Consider the following 17,841-nt stretch of genomic DNA (forward strand, 5'->3'; position numbering starts at 1 on the left):
CTCAGTCACGTTCAACTCTTTGCGACCCCATGGACTGTAGCCCACCAGGCTCCTCTGTCCGTGGGATTTCCCAGGCAAGAATGCTGGAGGGGGTTGCCATTGCCTTCTCCAGAAAAAAAAAATGGTGGTAAATTATATATACACAAAGTTTACCATTTTCACCGCTTTAAAGCGCACAGTTCAATGGCATTAAGTCCACTCACATCGTGCAAGCACCACCACCAGCGTCTCCAGGAGTTTTTCATCTCCCCAGACTGAACTCTGCTCCCATTAACACTGACTCCCCACCCACCCCCGGCCCTGGTGCCCGTCCCGCTTTCTATCACTACGGATGGCACTGCTCTAGGGCCTCGTACGGGTGCAATCAGGCAATATTTGTTGCTCTGTGTTTGGCTGACCTACTTAGTTAGTGTTGTTCTGTCACTAAGTCGTGTCCGACTCTTTGGGACCCCATGGACTGCAGCACGCCAGGCTTCCTGGTCCTTCACCAACTCCTGGAACTTGCTCAAATTCATGTTCACTGAGTCGATGATGCCATCAAACCATCTCATCCTCTGTCTTCCCCTTCTCCTCCCGCCTCCAATCTTTCCCAGCATCAGAGTCTTTTCCAATGAATTGGCTCTTTGTAGCAGGTGGCCAAAGTACTGGAGCTTCAGCTTCATCATCAGTGCTTCCAATGAATATTCAGAACTGATTTCCCTTAAGATGGACTGGTTGGATCTCCTTGCAGTCCAAGGGACTCTCAAGAGTCTTCTCTAACACCACAGTTCAAAAGCATCAATTCTTTGGCACTCAGCCTTCTTTATGGTCCAACTCTCACATCCATACATGACTACGGGAAAAACCATAGCTTTGACTAGACTGACCTTTATTGGAAAGTGATGTCTCTGCTTTTTAATATGTGTCTAGGTTTGTCACAACTTACCTTCCAAGGAGCACGCGTCTTTTAATTTCATGGCTTCAGTCACTGTCTGCCGTGATTTTGGAGCCCAAGAATATAAAATCTGTCACTGTTTCCACTTTTTCCCCTTCTATTTGCCATGAAGTGATGGGACCAGATGCCATGATCTTAGTTTTTTGAATATTGAGTTTTAAGCCAGCTTTTTCACTCTCCTCTTTCACCCTCATCAAGAGGCTCTTTAGTTCCTCTTCACTTTCTGCCGTTAGAGTGGTATCATCTGCATATCTAAGGTTACTGATGTTTCTCCCAGCAATCTTGATTCCAGCTTGTCCTTCATCCAGTCTGGCATTTCACATGATGTACTCTGCATAGAAGTTAAATAAGCAGGGTGACAATATACAGCCCTGACGTACTCCTTTCCAAATTTAGAACCAGTCTGTTGTTCCATGTCCGGTTCTAACTGGTGCTCCTTGACCTGCATACAGGTTTCTCAGGAGGCAGGTCAGGTGGGTCCGGTATTCCCATCTCTCCAAGAATTTTCCACAGTTTGTTGTGATTCACACAATCAGAGGCTTTAGCATAGTCAGTGAAGCAGTAGATGTTCTTCTGGAATTCCCTTGCTTTTTCTATGACCCAATGGATGTTGGCAATTTGATCTTTGGTTCGTCTGCCTTTTCTAAATCCAGCTTGAATATCTGGAGGTTCTCAGTTCACATAGTGTTGAAGCCTAGCTTGACAGATTTTGAGCATTACTTTGCTGGTGTGTGAAATGAGTGCAATTGTGCGGTAGTTTGATCATTCTTTGGCATTGCCTTTGTGATTGAAATGAAAACTGACCTTTTCCAGTCCTGTGGCCATATGGTTCTCATCATCTGTATCCCATGCCCCCCCAACTCACCACCAGTGAGGTAGGAATTTCCTTGAGGGAGCGGGGAACCAAGGCTGGCAGGTGACGGTCATGGGGCTGGACCCCACATCACCGAGGCACCAAGTCTGCTCCTCCACTCTCCACAGGAGCATTTCGTAAAGCAATTCCCTGCCTGCCCACCCCTCCACTCTCTATCCAGCAATTAAATAAACTTCATTTCTAGGTAAATATATATATAGGCTTTGGAAATCATGAGGTTTCTGTAGCAACAGCTCACCTCTGATGTTAGAGCATGAAGACAGCCATGGACAGTGTGTGTGCAAATGGGTGGGGTGATTTTCCCAGAAAGCTTTACTTACGAACAACTGGCAGGCCTGAATCTGGCCTGCAGATGGAGTCTGCTGAGCTCAGGATTAGCGGACGAAGGAATAAAGGGATAGTCGTGTGGGTACCGTCATACAAATGGTGGTAGACAGTTGAGCGGGTGGGTGGGTGTGGTGGACAGGCGGCCGGTTGGAAAAGTCATCATCCTCAAAGTGTGGCAGTGAGAGCAGAAGCCCCTATTCTGGAAACTGGCCTTTGTGATGAAAACTCACTGGATATCCTTTTCATCTCTGGTTGGCGTGTTGCGTGCACACAAAAACATACAGGCATCCTGAGTGCACAGCTCAACATCCTCCCCAGCACTTGGCATTTCCTGTCCTTTTCCTATTCAGCCATTATGGTGAACATACAGGGATATCACAGGGCTTGGCCGGTGGCTCAAGGGTAAAGAATCCACCTGCAGTGCAGAAGCCGCAGGAGACCTGGGTTCAATCCCTGGGTCAGGAAGATCCCCTGGAGGAGGGTATGGCGACCCACTCCAGTACCCTTGCCTGGAGAATCCCAAGGGCAGAGGAGCCTGGTGGGCTACAGTCCAGGGGGTCACAGAGAGTCGGGCACGACCGAGCAACCGAGCAACCGAGCACCACGCAGGCACAGGGAGAGCACATACGACTCTGGTCGCCACTGACCCAGCGACCAGTGGAGCTGAGCGCACTCCTGGTTTCCTGGCCCTGTGGGCATCGCCTTCTGCGAGGGGTCTGCTCTGCATCGTGCCCAGCTGTGCTCTGGGGCGCCTTCGCTGCTTATTATTGATCTGGGTTTGACCGCGTAATCTGGAGGCGGCCCTTTATTGAACGCGTGCGCTGCAAATGTCTCCTGGGCGCCTTTGGCCCTCCTGACGGTGCTTCTGAGCAGCAGTTCAGGCACCACCTGCCACTTTCCCCCTTAGGTTCGTGCTGCTCGTGACCTATTGAAGAAACACACTGGGCCTACTCCAAGGTCACAAAGACGTTCTTCCACGCTTTCTCTTAAAGGTTTTATTGTGTTACACTCACAGTTAGACACGCAATCTATCCTGAACCCATCTCTGCGTGGCGTGAGGTGGGGCCCACCATGCGTTCCCTTCTATGTGAATAGCCAGGCAACCTGGCTCCACTTTGAAAACCACACCAGCTTCCAAGGCCCCGCGTGTCATCTGTCACCACCCAGCGTGCGCACACGTCTGGGCGTGTGCATATACGCTCTTCCACGGGTCGGGTGGTCCTTACACCAACGCCACCCTACCCTCGTCACTGTGGATCCGTGACACGTCTCCACGCCTGGGAGCATAAGCTTTGTTCTTCTTCCTGATTCCCTCCATAATTTTGCCTCTCCCATAGGAATTTTCAAATCAGTCTGTTAATTTCTCCAATACCGGCTACTCACTCCGGTATTTTGGCCTGAGAAATCCCAAGGGCAGAGGAACCTGGAGGGCTACAGTCCACGTGATTGCAAAGAGTTGAACACAACTGAGTGACTAACATTTTCACATTTTTCCATATGCATTTTCGAATCAGTTTGTTAATTTCTACAAGCTAAAAACATTGCTGGAGTTTGGACTCGGATTTCATTGAATCTATAGATCAATTTGAGGGGGCTCGAGTCTTCCAATTCACAGACAGAACCTGTTCTTCCATTTATGTTTCTGCCAATTTTACTCAGTGTCATTCTCAATGGAGAGGCCTGGCACGTTTTACTACTACAATTGCTCCTGGGTGTTTGACCCGTTGGGTTGCTTACTGTTTTTAAAATGATGGTAGCTGAGAACCCAACCCTGTTCAGAGGGTCGTTCCAGCCCAAGGCATCTTCAAAGTGCTCTGTCGCTGACCTTGCAAACGGAGAGGACCCACCCCCATGCGGGTGGCCCCACCGCCCACCTCTGGAGTGCCAGTCCGTCTGGTCCACCGCCCCCGAGGGTCTTCTGTCCTCAGTAGGCACGTCACAGTCTGATGGCTGTTCTAGACACTGCAAAGTGAGTGCTGGCTCCCAGCGCCCTCCTGCGTCCTCCATTTCATTTTTGGTTTAAGATTCCAAAGTTGGGGGGGTGCTGAGGGGGAGGGGAGGAAGGGAAAGGCTCCAGGGGAAAGGAGGCGGTGCCAGCAGGGGGTCGGGGGGGCAGTGATGGGGTCTGTGTTCTGCCTCTGTCTCTGCCACAGGGTCCCCATCTGTACGAGGGGTAGACGGGTGGTCTGGGGGCTTCCCAGAGTCTGGGTGAGGGAGGGCCCATGCATGGGACAAGAGCTGGAAGGATCTGAGAGTGCCAGGGTGTGGCCAAGCCTTGTGTGGACGGCAGCCAGGGTCGCTGCACTCATCAGACGGGCCACGTCCCCCTTCCTGGCTCAGAAATGAGGATGGGGCCCCACAGTCCTCAGCAGAAGTTCAAGCCACCAGCCACCTCTCCTGTATCCCCGCATCCTCCGCCCCCCGACCCGCACAGACACAGACTGGATGCCCACGTCGCTGCCTCTGCCTCTTCCCGGACTCCTGATCAGAGTCCCATCTGGCTGGTGGACTCTTACCCTTCAAGGTCCAACTCAAATGCCACCTGCTCCAGGAAGCCTGTGTGGGCACCGTGTGCCACCTGCTCCAGGAAGCCTGTGTGGGCACCGGGACACGGGAGCAGCCAGGACCGGCCGGACGCTGGCCTCCCCAGCGTCCTGGACCCGCGTCCCTTCAGTCAGTGATTCAGACTGTGGACTTGGTTTTCAGTCATCCTGGTGCTGACCCGTGTCCTGCTTACGTGCCAAGCGCTGATGGGGCTGGGGGCTGGGGGTGTGGGTGCAGAGGTGAACGAAATGCTGTCCCCCACCTTCTCAGTGCCTGGTTTCAGGCCTGGCAAGGACTGCCCCATTGTTCCTCTTGAGGACCACACTACTGACTCAGCTCCTGGGGTGGTGCCCAGGGCCCCAGAGACCAGGACCGGGCGGTCCTGAGACGCAGCATGGCGGGGCCAGGTGTTATCCCGGACACAGAGAGGCTCTTTCTCCTAAGGAAGTGCAGCCTGGCAGCTGGCCACCCGGGCACAGGGCCCTCTGTGCCACAAGCCAAGCCACAGAAGGAGGGCAAGCCGACGTCCGGGGCTGGATTTGACTGGACGCCCCATCCTCGGGTGTGTTCTTCAGGCTGTGCCCAGCCCTGGGGTGCAGGGGGCCCCGTGGGAGTGCCCGGGGCAGAAGAGGAGGGAGGGGCAGGGGCAGAGAAGGAGAGCGGGCTGGGGTGGCCCCAGACTGTCCCTGCTCCCCTGCCGCCAAGGTGCGGAGACCCCAGGCCAGCATGCCTGCGGAGTCCTGCCTCCTGGCCGCTGCGGGGGGGGGGGGGGCGGGGCGGGGGGGAGGGGTGTCCAGGGCAGGTCCTGACACCACCACTGCTGTTGTAGATGCGCGACCCTGAGCTGCCTTCTCAGGTGGAGACAACACATATAAATGTGCTGAGAACCCTGGAGGAGCGCCGCGCTTCTCGCTTCACCCTTTTGTCCACAGACAAGGGAGCCCCTCCATTCCCGCTGCTCTGGGGGTGGGGGTCCCAGCCTCCTTCCCAGAGCGGGGGCAGCCACAGCTTCTGCAGCACCCCTCGCGGCCACACGGTGGCGCTGTTGCAGCTCCGCCGCCGCTAACCCCGCCGGCAGGCCGGGCCGCCACCGTCGGACACCCTCACTCACCGGGCTCCTGCCCCCGAGACTGCCTCTGTCCGGGCTGATCCGAGGTCCCCGCCGCTCTCCCGCTCTCGCAGGGTGACCCGACGGGGCTTCTGGCCGCCCTCCCTGCCTCACCACTGGGCCCCTCTGGACCCACCTTGGCCCACCCAGGGGTCTCCCTAGCCCGGCTCTGGGTGTACAGCAGCCTCACCGCCCCCGGAAGCGGCGGGGCTCCTTTTGCGAGTCCCCCCATCTCTGTGGACCTGTGTGCCTGTGCAGACCCCCGATTCAGAGGGGCCCCTCGGGGCCCGAGGCTGGGCACCAGCAACGGGGACAGTGAGCCTGCTCTGCCTGACCTCCCTCTCTGTTCTTCAGCGGCATCTGCCTCCGAGCCCCCTCAAGTCTGTGAAAATTGGGGTCCCAGGGAAGCAACCCCCACCCTCCACGGAGCCGCAGCCCCTGGGTCCCTGGGACCCCCCTCCCCCCATTTTCAAAGCTGAGAGCACAAGGCTCACGACGGCAGGTGACGGGCCTGGGCTGGGCAGCGAGCTGGCCGGGGCACAGCAGGGACCCTGCCCATCTCTAGAGGGGAGTTCCCCGTGACCTCGGGTGGGCGGACGGGAAGCCCATGGTCCTCGGGCTGGAGGCCCTCCCCGTCCATACAGCCGCACGCGGAGGGTGGCAGTGAGGAATCAAGAGGTGGCCGTCCCACTGGGTCTCCTGCTGGTGGCGTCACACGGAGGCTGTGTCCTCCCGGGGTCCTCAGAGGCAGGCTGAGCTGACGGGGAGAAGGCCCTGGGCACATGGGCAAGCTCCACGGCGGGTCTGGGGTCTTCTGGGAGGCCGAGGCCCAGCCCTGCTGTCCTCTCTGACCGCTGAGATTGCTGCCAGGGGCCTTCTGGAACTTTCCCAGTGCACTCCAGGTCACAGGAGGACAGCCTACCCCGGGGACAGACCAAAACCCGGAGGTGGCCCCCGGCCCACAGAACTGTAGGTGGAGTCGCGGGGTCTCCCGAGGGCAAGGAGGTGGCTGACCGAGGGGTCCAAGCCAAGCGCAGGCCCAGGGGCACGCCCTGGCTGGATGTCCCTCCAACTTGGGGCCCCTCCCTGCCGCCCCCGGGGTTTCTGCAGGGGTTGGGGGGAAGGGAGGGGAGGGGGAGGGGCGTTGGGGTAGGGGAGGGGGCGGCCTGAGGGCCTCCGCGCACCCCCGCAGCGGCTCCATCTGGGCCGCGGCCCATCGCAGGCACCCGGCCGCAGCTGGAACCCATTACGCCCCCAGCTCCTCCGGGGACGCCCCGGCTAATAAGTGACCCTCTGTAACTGTTAGGAATGAGTCAAGCCTGTGCCGCGGCTCTTTCCCGTTAGCGCAGGGAGGGCGCGGGGAGGGGGGCCTCGGGCCGGGGCCTTCCTGGCCTAGGAGGAGGCTTCCTGGACGTGACCCCTCAGGGAGGACCGCGGCTCAGCGCCTGCCTGCAGCCTCGCCTTCCTGGAGGACCGGGCAGGTCTTGGTGGTCTTGGCGCCCCCTCCCTGGCTGGGCCCGGAAGGGGCTGCCCGCATCTCCTCCCCTCTCTCAGCCCAGGGAGGGTGCTTACCACACACCGGTCATGCTGAGAGGCGCAGCGAAGGTGCTGCCCAGGGGAGGCAGTGCCCACAGCAGGGGGCGGGGGAGCTGCCTCCTCACCCCTGGGTCCTCACTCCGGGCTCCTCACTCCAGGGTCTCACTCCAGGCTCCTCACTCCAGGGTCCTCACTCCAGGATCTCACTCCAGGGTCCTCACTGCAGGCTCCTCACTCCAGGGTCCTCACCCCAGGCTTCTCACTCCAGGGTCCTCACTCCAGGATCTCACTCCAGGGTCCTCACTGCAGGCTCCTCACTCCAGGGTCCTCACCCCAGGCTCCTCACTCCAGGGTCCTCACTCCAGGATCTCACTCCAGGGTCCTCACTGCAGGCTCCTCACTCCAGGGTCCTCACCCCAGGCTCCTCACTCCAGGGTCCTCACTCCAGGATCTCACCCCAGGCTCCTCACTGCAGGCTCCTCACTCCAGGGTCCTCACCCCAGGCTCCTCACTGCAGGCTCCTCACTCCAGGCTCCTCACTCCAGGGTCTCACTCCGGGGTCCTCACTCCAGGGTCCTCACTCCGGGCTCCTCACTCCGGGGTCTCACTCTGGGGCCCTCACTCCGGGGTCCTCACTCCGGGGTGCTCACTCCGGGGCCCTCACTCCGGGGTCTCACTCCAGGGACTCACTCCACGGTCTCACTCCAGGGGCTCACTCCAGGGCCCTCAGTCCAGGGCCCTCACTCCGGGGTCCTCACTCCGGGGTCCTCACTCCGGGGCCCTCACTCCAGGGTCTCACTCCAGGGACTCACTCCGAGGTCCTCACTCCGGGGTCCTCACTCCAGGGTCTCACTCCAGGGTCTCACTCCACGGTCTCACTCCAGGGGCTCACTCCAGGGGCTCAGTCCAGGGCCCTCACTCCAAGGTCCTCACTCCGGGGTCCTCACTCCGGGGCCCTCACTCCAGGGTCTCACTCTAGGGTCTCACTCCACGGTCTCACTCCAGGGGCTCACTCCAGGGGCTCAGTCCAGGGCCCTCACTCCAGGGTCTCACTCCAGGGTCTCACTCCACGGTCTCACTCCAGGGGCTCACTTCAGGGGCTCACTCCAGGGCCCTCAGTCCAGGGCCCTCACTCCGGGGTCCTCACTCCGGGGTCCTCACTCCGGGGCCCTCACTCCAGGGTCTCACTCCACGGTCTCACTCCAGGGGCTCACTCCAGGGGCTCAGTCCAGGGCCCTCACTCCAGGGTCTCACTCCACGGTCTCACTCCAGGGGCTCACTCCAGGGGCTCACTCCAGGGCCCTCACTCCAGGGTCTCACTCCGGGGTCTCACTCTGGGGCCCTCACTCCGGGGCCCTCACTCCGGGGTCCTCACTCCGGGCTCCTCACTCCCGGGTCCTCACTCCCGGGGGTCTCACTCCCGGGGTCTCACTCTGTGGCCGGGCAGCAGGGTTGGCTCAGTTTCTGTGGCTCACTGAGCTGCTTCGGGCAGGGCAGGATCTCTCCGGGGTCATGTATGAGCTCGGACCCTGACTCCCAGCCCCCCTGGAACTGACATGAAAGTGAAGGATTTCTGTCCAGGCAGATTTGAGCAGAAGAGGCCAGGTTTGGGTCCTAGGAGCGCAGATCAGGCTGAGCTTGTACCAGGCATGGCGAGAGGGCAGGGCTGAGCTCAGGAAGCCCTCCGTCCCCTCAGCCTGGCCCAAGATCAGAGACAGGTGAGGGGTCTCGGCCTCACGAGGGTCTTCAGGGAGGGCAGAGGAGGTGAGGGCGGGCAGGTAGAGGCTGTGCAGCGGTTACACACCACGCCCTGAACAGGGCGGAGCCTTGGCAGAGTTCGGGGAAGGGTCTCCTTTTGCTGGAGGACAGGGCGCTGGGCCCTGAGGGGTGGTGAGGGGACCCGAGTCTGTGGCTCTAGAGCCCCCGGGGAGGACATCCACCGCCAGTTCCCCCCTCAGCCTGAACTCATGGCCTGAACCTCATGGCGAACGTCACGTCCGGTGGGCAGCTGGGCACGTCCCGACCCCGGGCAATACCACTCCTCGTGCGCTCATGTCCGGAGTGCTCACGCCGCTTCAGAATTGGCTGCCTCAGCCCCGGCGTTCACACGTCCTCCCCATAGTCGGGGCTGGGATCGGCCCCAGCGCAAAGGCCCTGCCCTGCCTTCAGCCCTGGAGAGCACCCAGGCCCCCAGCGGGCCACCTTCCTGCAGCCAGGAACCCGCAGGGCCGAGGCCAAGTGCCAGCCGGAGCCGGGGAGCCGGGGGCCAGCCTCTGGGGACCCAGGACCCCGGGTCTGCTACCGCTCCCAGGCCTGTTCAGAGCGCTTCCGCAGCCACTCACCTGCTCTGGAGGGCCAGGCCGGAGGCCGTGCCCTCTGTGCGCTTGCTGCCCCGCCTCAGTCCTGCCCCACCCCGTCCCCGGGCCCCCACGGCCCCTCCCCGTGGACAGGGTGGCCGGCCTCATCCTCCAGGAAGCCATGTGGGTGCAACCCGGTCCTGCTACTGGTTGCCAGCCCCTCTGTCCACGGGGCTCTGGGCCCACTGGGTAGGGTTCAGGCCCCTCCCTGTCAAACCCCACCGTGAAAACCAGGGGACCGCCTGCTCCAGGGGCGCCAAAGGCGAGGGCTCTGCCTTCCAGCGTCCCCGGAGAGACCCAGGGTGGAGGTCAGGGCAGCCCCGCAGAGGCGCGCAGAGCCTGGGCTAGGAGCTCCCTGACCGCTCTCCCTTCCTCACCTGAGCACCCCCAGGATGGGCAGGACGCCTGCCCCCTTCACAGGTGGCCTCGGGGGACCTCAGCCTCGCCTGGTCCTCCCCAGGGTGGGGTGGTACCCCTGCCCCAACTCCAGGGGATTCATGGCGGGTAGGCAGCGGTGCCGGGACCTGCCAGCCCCAGGGGTCTCTCGGCGCGTGTCTTTCAGAGGCTGGAGGACACCGTCCTGAGCCCCACGGCCAGCAGAGAAGATCGGGCGCTGACCGTGCGTGGGGGGCGCTGGCGGGCCTCCCCCATCCCCGTGCCTGCCCGCATCCGTGACATTGTGGCTGGCAGCCTGGCCGAGGGGCCTCGCCAAGGTGAGGGGCGCCCCAGGGGAGCGGCAGGGCGGTCGGTGGGAGTCCAGCCCCGGGGAGCCCTCCCGCCCTGTGCCCTGGCCTGGCTGGCCCCTCCGGGCCTGTCACCGTCCTGTGCCAGTGTGAGACCCCCACCCTCCCACGGAGTCACCCACGGAGCTAAAAGCTGATCTGCACAGCGTGCTCACCCCTGAGCCGCGGAGACCGTCCCCACCCAGCGTGCATTTCTGTTTGCAACTCTTGCGACTGCCAGTCTCTTTTCTCACTGGATGAGTGAGAATCCTAAAGGCTGGAGCTCGGAAGGCGCAGGTGCAGAGCGGCGGTCCGCCCGAGCTCCAGCCCCGCCCACCGGCCCCACTGCTGGCCCTCTCGCTGTCGGTCACTGTGGCCACCAGCCTGGCCCCAGGCCATGCTCCTGACCCTTGTGCATGGGTCTCAGAGACCCCTTTTGGTAGTGAGGGCCTCTCCAGCCTCTGAGAGGAGCCAGGGGCCTCGCTGGGTATGTTAAGGAACAAGAGAGCCCCTGCGTGCTTAGAGCAGCACTTCCTACTCGGGGGGACGGGACCCTGCAGCCCTGAGTCAGCAGTTCTCAAGCCCAGCGGGGGTAGGGGTGCCCAGTGTCCAGGCTGCCCCCACAGGCCCTCTGCTGTGCTGGTTTGGGCTACACTGGGGAGAGACGTGAGTGGGCATGTGCCCACCCAGAGGACAGGAGGCGCCGCTTCCCTGCACCAGGGGCCCCTGGGCCAGGTGGACAGGCTGCCGGACTGGGGGCTGGACGGCCACAGGCTGACCCTGCTGCTGCACCTGCAGGGCTGTGGGAGCCCCTGGCTTCCCCGGGCTCCGGGCCGGAGGAACACACGCTCCTGCAGGATGAGCTGTCCCGGCTGGAGGACCTGCTGGCCCAGGCGGGCGCCGAGCGGGACGAGCTGGCCGGCAGGTACCACACGGTCAACGAGCGGGTGAGTGCTCAGGGCGCCTGGCAGCCTGCCCTGGGGTGACCCACGGGCCTGCCAGCAGGGGGACGACAGTGGCCAGCCATGGCCGAACCCTGTGCCGCAGAGAGAGAAACTCAGGCTAGAGTGGGCAGGTGAGGCAGGATGGTGCCCAGGGGCCCTGACCCAGCTTAGGCAATGACTTGTGCCTGTCTGCCCAGAGCCCTGGGGGGCGGCCGGGACAGTCCCGACCCGTGGGGCCAGCGCCCTGCCCAGCCCGAGCATGCGGCCACGCCTGCCAAGGGGAGGTGGGCAGGCTGGAAGGAGGTGACTGCACCCCAGCCTCTCCCCTGACAGCCGAGGTGGACAGACAGGCCCTGGACACACCCTCAGTGCCCCCGGCGGCAACAGGGCCTGCCAGGGTGACCGGCTGCAGCAACAGGCCGTTCGGCCCCGAGCTGTGCGGCCGGGAGGGCCTCCGGGTGTGCAGGTGGGGAAACTGAGTCAGAGCGGTGATGGAGGTCACCGGGCAGGGCCTCTGTCTCGTGTCCAGTGCCCCAAGTCGTGGCCTCGGAGCAGGACGGGGCAGGCCCACAGCAGGGGTGTTCACAGCCCCTGTGTCTGCATGGCCCCCTGCTCTATGCGACGGGACGGACGACCCCAGATGAAGAAATAGGCTCACCGCAGGTCCCAGTCATGCAGGGCCGCGCTGTGGGCTGAGAGGTGACCCGGTCTGGGCCTTTCTCTGGTGTGACCAGTGACCGGGGCTGAAAGCGTGATGGCCCCAGCTGGCCATGCCTCCTCGAGGGTCCTAAGGGCTTCCTGGGGTCGGTGGTGTGCCCAGCCCCACGAAGGCCCCCCACCCCCATCCTCACCCCCAACCCCATGAAGGCCCACCAGACCCCTGTCCTCACCCCCTGCCCCACGAAGGCCCCCTACCCCCGTCCTCACCCCCAGCCCCATGAAGGCCCCCCACCCCCGTCCTCATCCCCAGCCCCACGAAGGCCTCCCAGACCCCCATCCTCACCCCACCCCCCAGGGAGCTCCCTGGACCCCCGTCCTCACCCCTACCCCACGAAGGGAGCCCCCAACACCCGTCCTTATCCCCAGCTCCACAAGAGGCCCCCAGACCCCCGTCCTCATCCCCAGCCCCACAAAGTCCCCCCGTCCTCACCTCCAGCTCCACAAGAGGCCCCCCACCCCCATCCTCACCCCCACCCCACTAAGGGAGCCCCAACGCCTGTCCTCACCCCCCAGCCTCACAAGAGGCCCCCAACCCCCGTCCTCACCCCCCAGCCTCACAAGAGCCCCCCCACCCCATCCTCACCCCCACCCCACGAAGGGGTCCCCCACCCCGTCCTCACCTCCACCCCCCACAGGGAGCTCCTCGGGCAGGACCAGCGGGACGGAAGCACTGGATGAGCTCGCTGCCCTCCCCCTCCCCGGCCCGTGTGGAGCTGGGGGTGGGGGCATCTTCCTAGCACAGGGTGGGGAGATGTTGGGAACAAGAGGCCAGTGGGAATATAAGCCACAGAAGCCCTGCAGCCAGATTAGGCAACCGAGTGAGTCAGTGAGATCCCAGCTCCAGGCCGCGCCCGCCCCCCTGCACACATCCGGCACCCCTTGTGCGGACCACGGAGGAGCCTGGTCTCCCTGAGTGCCCCGGAGGAGACGGGCGGGCGGCGTGGGGGTGGGCGTGACTGCTCCGTGGGCCTCTGTCTCCTTCCTCCGCGGGTCCCCCAGCCCCTCCGCGGGCCTCAGGGGAGCCCCACCCTCCCGCCTCCTGGGCCCCAGGCCCCGCCGCAGGGGGGCCCTCCGTGCTCCCGGTCTTCCTGTCTCAGCCCCCGCCAGCCGGCCCCCTGGGCCTGCTGCAGCCCCTCCTCGGACCCCCAGAATGTGCTCTGGGTGCAGATCTGGGTGGTGCCCCCGGCCTCCAGCAGCCTCTTTCCCTCAGAGCGAGGTTCCCGTCAGCTCAGCCCTGAAGACTCACCGGTGGTCTGAGCCAGTTCCAGGGGCTTCCCTGCCACCAGACCCACCTGGGGGCTGCAGGCCCACCTATGGTGGGGTGGCTTTGTCCCCCTGCTGGATGAGGGGCTGGGGTGGACAGAGGGTCAAGCCCAGGCAGAAGGGGCGGGGTGGGACCCCACGCGTACTCACTGCAGTGCGGGTGACCGCAGGCCGGCTCCATGTCCCCTCACCTGGCCTGACGCGGGGCCTCTTCAGCCGGCCGCGGCACGAGGCGCAGGGCAGCCGTGGGGCCCGCCACCAGCCTGACCCCTCTGACCACACCCCACTCGACCGCACCCCTGACCCCAGCCTAACCCCCACCCAGCTGGAGACCCCCGGAGCCTCCCACCATCCCTGGGAGGGCCCTGTGCCCAAGCTGCCCGGCCCGCAGGGCTTGGAAGCAGCCGGCCAGGTGGGTCATTGCCCTCTCAGCTGCAGGCCCGGCTGCAGGCCACCACGGCCCAGCTGCGGAGGTCGGAGCTGGAGCGCAGCATGGACCTGGAGGACGCCCTGGGCCGTCTGGAGGCGGCCGAGCAGAGGTGAGGCCGGGCGGGCGCGGCCAGCAGGGCTGCAGGGAGCCTGCCAGCAGGGCAGGTGCCCCAGACTGTTGGCGACTCCTCCAGAGAGACTCCGAGTCAGAGCTGGGGGTGCAGAGCAGGGCGGGGCGGGGGCCACACACCTGGGCCTCAGTCTGCTCCCTGGCCTGCCCCTCCCCAGACCCCCACACCAGCTGGGGCAGGGGTTCTGGCCCGTGCTACAAGCAGGGCACCAGAGCTGCCTGTGAGCCTTGGTTGGCCTGGCCAGTTCTGGGGTGTCTCTCAGTTGCCCCCAGTCCCACTCTTCTTCCCACTCCAGCCCTGACCCCCCAGGCCCCTTTGGCTTCAAGCCGCTCTGTGGTCACGACCAGGCTCATTTGAGCACTGTGGGTAATTGTATGTCACCCCCGGCCCCCCAGAGGGAGCCCCAAGCTCCAGGACACGCCCCTGGAGGGAAGAGCATCTCACCAGGGTCCCTGCCGAGGGGGGCAGGCGGGGCGGAGCCCCCAAGGCGGCTCCGTTGCCAGACCCAGGAAGGTTAAGCTGTCTGTGGCATGCTTCCCAGATTTGGTTCCTCCTCAGGGACACTGGCAAAGGATCAGTGCTGAAAAGCATCTTGAAAACCAGTTTTGGAGAAGCGGGGGGTAGGGGCAGGGGCTGCAGAAAATAAACCTCCAAGAGGCTGAAGGCCCCAGAGCGGAGAAGAGCAGAGGAACCCCCATGGGCTCGCGGCCTGGCCAGGAAGTGCGGGCTCTGCAGGGTTTGGGGTCCCCGACTGCAGCCACACACAGGTCTGCCTTGCGGGGAGAGGCCTACAGTCACGGAGGGGTTGCCCCCTCCCCGGCGCACACCTGACCCCTCCCCCCCAGCCCACCCCGCTACAGGAATGTGCCTCCCTCCCAGCCCCGGTTCCCTCAGCTGGGGCTCCCAAGCCCTGACCCTCTTGCTGGTCTGGGGTTCACCTCCACACCCTGGAGTGAACAGCAGCCATAGTCGTGAGGGCAGAACCAGGGAGCTCGGGGAGGGAGGAAAGGACAGCAGATATGTCGGGGGCGGGGTGGGGTGCCAGAGGGGGACCTGAAGCTGGCCTCCGTTTTCTGTCCCTGTCCGCGGGGGAGCCACTGCAGGCAGTCAGCACCACTTAAGAGTGGTGGGGCTGCACAATCAAGCTGGGGTCATCTGAGCCCAGGAGGTCTTGGGGCTGGGGGTCTGAGGGGAGGCTGCCCGCCTACAATCACGCTGCCGCATCCCTGCCCATCCAGGAGCACCGGCCTCTCCCAGGTGAACGCCCTCCTGCGGGAGCAGCTGGAGCAGCTGAGGAAGGCCCACGACAGGCTGGCCGAGGAGCTGGCCAGGACAACGGGCAGCGTGCCCCGTCTGTGGGCCGAGCTGGAGCTGCGGGAAGCACAGCGCCGGACCCACAGAGAGGTGCTCCCCAGCTCCTGCCCATGGGCAGGGCGACGCCCGGCTTGGTGCCCGCGGCTGACGTGGGGGTGGACAGCGAGGACCGGGAGGGGGTGAGCTGGTGGCAGCCCCCGCCACACCACGACCCTGCTCGGCCTGGCCACAGCCATCTGCGGAGTGGGGGACACCAGGTGGGAAGCCCCCCGCTTTGAGAAGGAGCCTAGGGCTGGACTGGGAAGTCGGGTGAGGGCTGAGCCCTGGCCCCCATGTGGCTGCCCTGTGCCAGAGGGAGGAGTCTCCATGGGCCGGACTCCCGGGCCAGCAGGAACCCCGCGGCCTCTTACGAAACCCTCAGCCCTGGTTGGGGTCAGGGCACGGGGCTGTGGCCTCAGCCTCACTGCAGCGGCAATGCCGTGTGGACCATGCGGGCTGGTCGCCAGCTGCAGGACACGCAGTGTGAAGTAGGGCAGGACTTGAGACTGTCAGCCGTGCCTGTGCCTGGCCGCACCTTCCCTGATCTGCCCTGGACGCCCCCCAGCGCCTGCCAGCGGCCTCCAGGGCCGGATTTCTCCCTGGCCATGGGGCAGAGGCCAAGGTGGTCCCCGGGTCCAGGCTGACCCTGCACGGGGGTCCCTCGGACAAGCCCACTGCAGAGGAGCCATCCCAGCTCTTCCCACATGGACCCGGTGGAGCAGGGGCTGCCCCCGCTCTGTGGACATGGCTCTTCCTGCAAGACAGCTGTCCCGGGACAGGAGGGTGTGGGGAGAAGGCACGGCCTTTCGGATCAGATCAGTCCTCACAGGGCGCTGGACTGCCATGGAGCCAGTGAGACAGGGCGGACACCTCACCCCCAGCCTCAGCTGGATGGCAGGACAGGCGCCCCGGAGGCAGACTTGGGTCCAGTCTGGCGCCACCGATCAAGGCTCTCTACTCCCCCTCGGCCTTGAACGCCTCTCCCACTTGCTGGCAGTGGCTTCTCTCAGCACCTTAACGAGGTCCTGGCTCCGTCTCCTGGCTTCCAGCCCGCCAACACCCACTGACCCCTGACTCCTCTGGCGGGCATCACACTCTGGCCGCTGGGGGTTCTCTGCTGTGACTTCCTGTGACCTCCGACAGCAGACTTCTGTTTATTCTGCTTCTGCTCATCAGGGTTCCTTCTCCCTTTGTCTGGGGAAGCCGCTGTTCTGTCTTCCACAGTTGCCCGAGTCCCCCCTCCCGCACCCCTCCCCTACTCCCTCCTCTGCTCCTCCCCTCCTCTCCCTCCCTTCCTCCTCCCCTCCCCTCCCTCCCTCCTCCCCTCCTTCCCTTCTCCCCCCCACCCCTCCTTTCTCCACCCCTCCTCACCCGTCCCCTCCCCTCCCCTCTGCCCCATGCACCTCACGCTTCCTGGGCTCCTTCCTACGCTCTTAGCCTCCTCTACTTATTGCCCTGGTCTATGTCGTAGGTAATTTGTTCAAGCCCACCCTGCTGCTCATCAGTTTCCTCTCCTGGTATCCAATCTCTGTTAAACCTGCCTATTTGGTGTAACTTCTATTACTGTATTTTTCATCTTTAAAGCTCCTGCTTTTATTCTGTTCTCTGCATATCTTAGTCTCACGTTTTCCAGCCCCTGCTCTGTTTGTTGCTGCTGCTGCTAAGTCACGTCAGTCGTGTCCGACTCTGTGCGACCCCATAGCGGCAGCCCACCAGGCTCCACTGTCCCTGGGACTCTCCAGGCAAGAACACGGGAGTGGGGCGCATGCTAGAGAGCAGTTGTCTTGTAGTCTGTTTCTGATGCTCCAATATCTGAACTCCTTCAAGGTCTGAGTGTATCGTTTCTCCTGGTTCTGGATCATGGTGCTGGGCTCCTTTGTGTCTTTGGTGGTTTTCTGATTTCTTCAGTTAAGAGCCGTGTAGTATCCTTGGAACTCTGAAAATTCTTTGAAACCTGGAATGAAAATGGTATGTTCCAAAAAAGATTTTCATTTGCTTCAGGCAGATTCTAGGGACTCTGATCATCTTTGGGGCCACATGGAAGTAAATGTCCAGCTTAAATTTACTGTTTCAAAACCACCCAGGTTTTGTGAATTAGGCTGAAAACTGCACGGAGGCTAACTCATGCTTCCAAATCCAAATCTCCAAGATTTTTCCTTTCTGTCTTGGTCCCTCCAGGCTGCTGGAGCAGAAGTACCCCAGCCCCGGGCTTATAAACAAACATTTCCCACAGCTGTAGAGGCTGGAAGCCCAAGATCAAGGTGCCAGCCCTTTCAGTGGCTGGTGAGGATGAGCAGGGCTGTCTGAATCACCGATGACACCTTCTGGCTGTCCACTCAAACGGCAGAAGGGAGGGAGAGCTCGTGGGGCCCTTTCCTAAGGGCACTAACACCCTTCATAGGGTGGAGCTGAGAAGCCCCACCTCCAGATGCCATCGCGTGGGTGATTAGGTTTCAACATGTGAATTGGGGGGGACACTGCCCCTCCTACAGGCTGCGTGCACGTGTGTGCTGGTTCACCACCCACTGCAGCTCCTTGCAGTGCCTGCAGGCAGGTGTGTGTCTGTGTGTGTGTGCACATGTGGGCATGTGTGTGCTGG

The 17,841-nt window shown here is 62.8% G+C and overlaps 1 protein-coding gene across 8 annotated transcripts in view; it reads left to right on the forward strand.

The window, feature by feature from the left end:
* Window positions 1-17,841, forward strand: part of CROCC2 (ciliary rootlet coiled-coil, rootletin family member 2) — a 76,971-nt gene that overhangs the window by 9,178 nt on the left and 49,952 nt on the right. For all 8 annotated transcript variants that reach the window (XM_061412902.1, XM_061412905.1, XM_061412899.1 and 5 more), the window contains exons 2-5: window positions 10,243-10,393; window positions 11,201-11,349; window positions 13,762-13,868; window positions 15,128-15,293. In XM_061412902.1, coding sequence (XP_061268886.1) covers window positions 10,243-10,393; window positions 11,201-11,349; window positions 13,762-13,868; window positions 15,128-15,293 — 573 coding nt within the window. The remainder of the gene's footprint in view (window positions 1-10,242; window positions 10,394-11,200; window positions 11,350-13,761; window positions 13,869-15,127; window positions 15,294-17,841) is intronic.

This window comes from Bos javanicus, chromosome 3 (genome assembly GCF_032452875.1).
Source record: "Bos javanicus breed banteng chromosome 3, ARS-OSU_banteng_1.0, whole genome shotgun sequence".
NCBI classification, from domain to species: domain Eukaryota; kingdom Metazoa; phylum Chordata; class Mammalia; order Artiodactyla; family Bovidae; genus Bos; species Bos javanicus.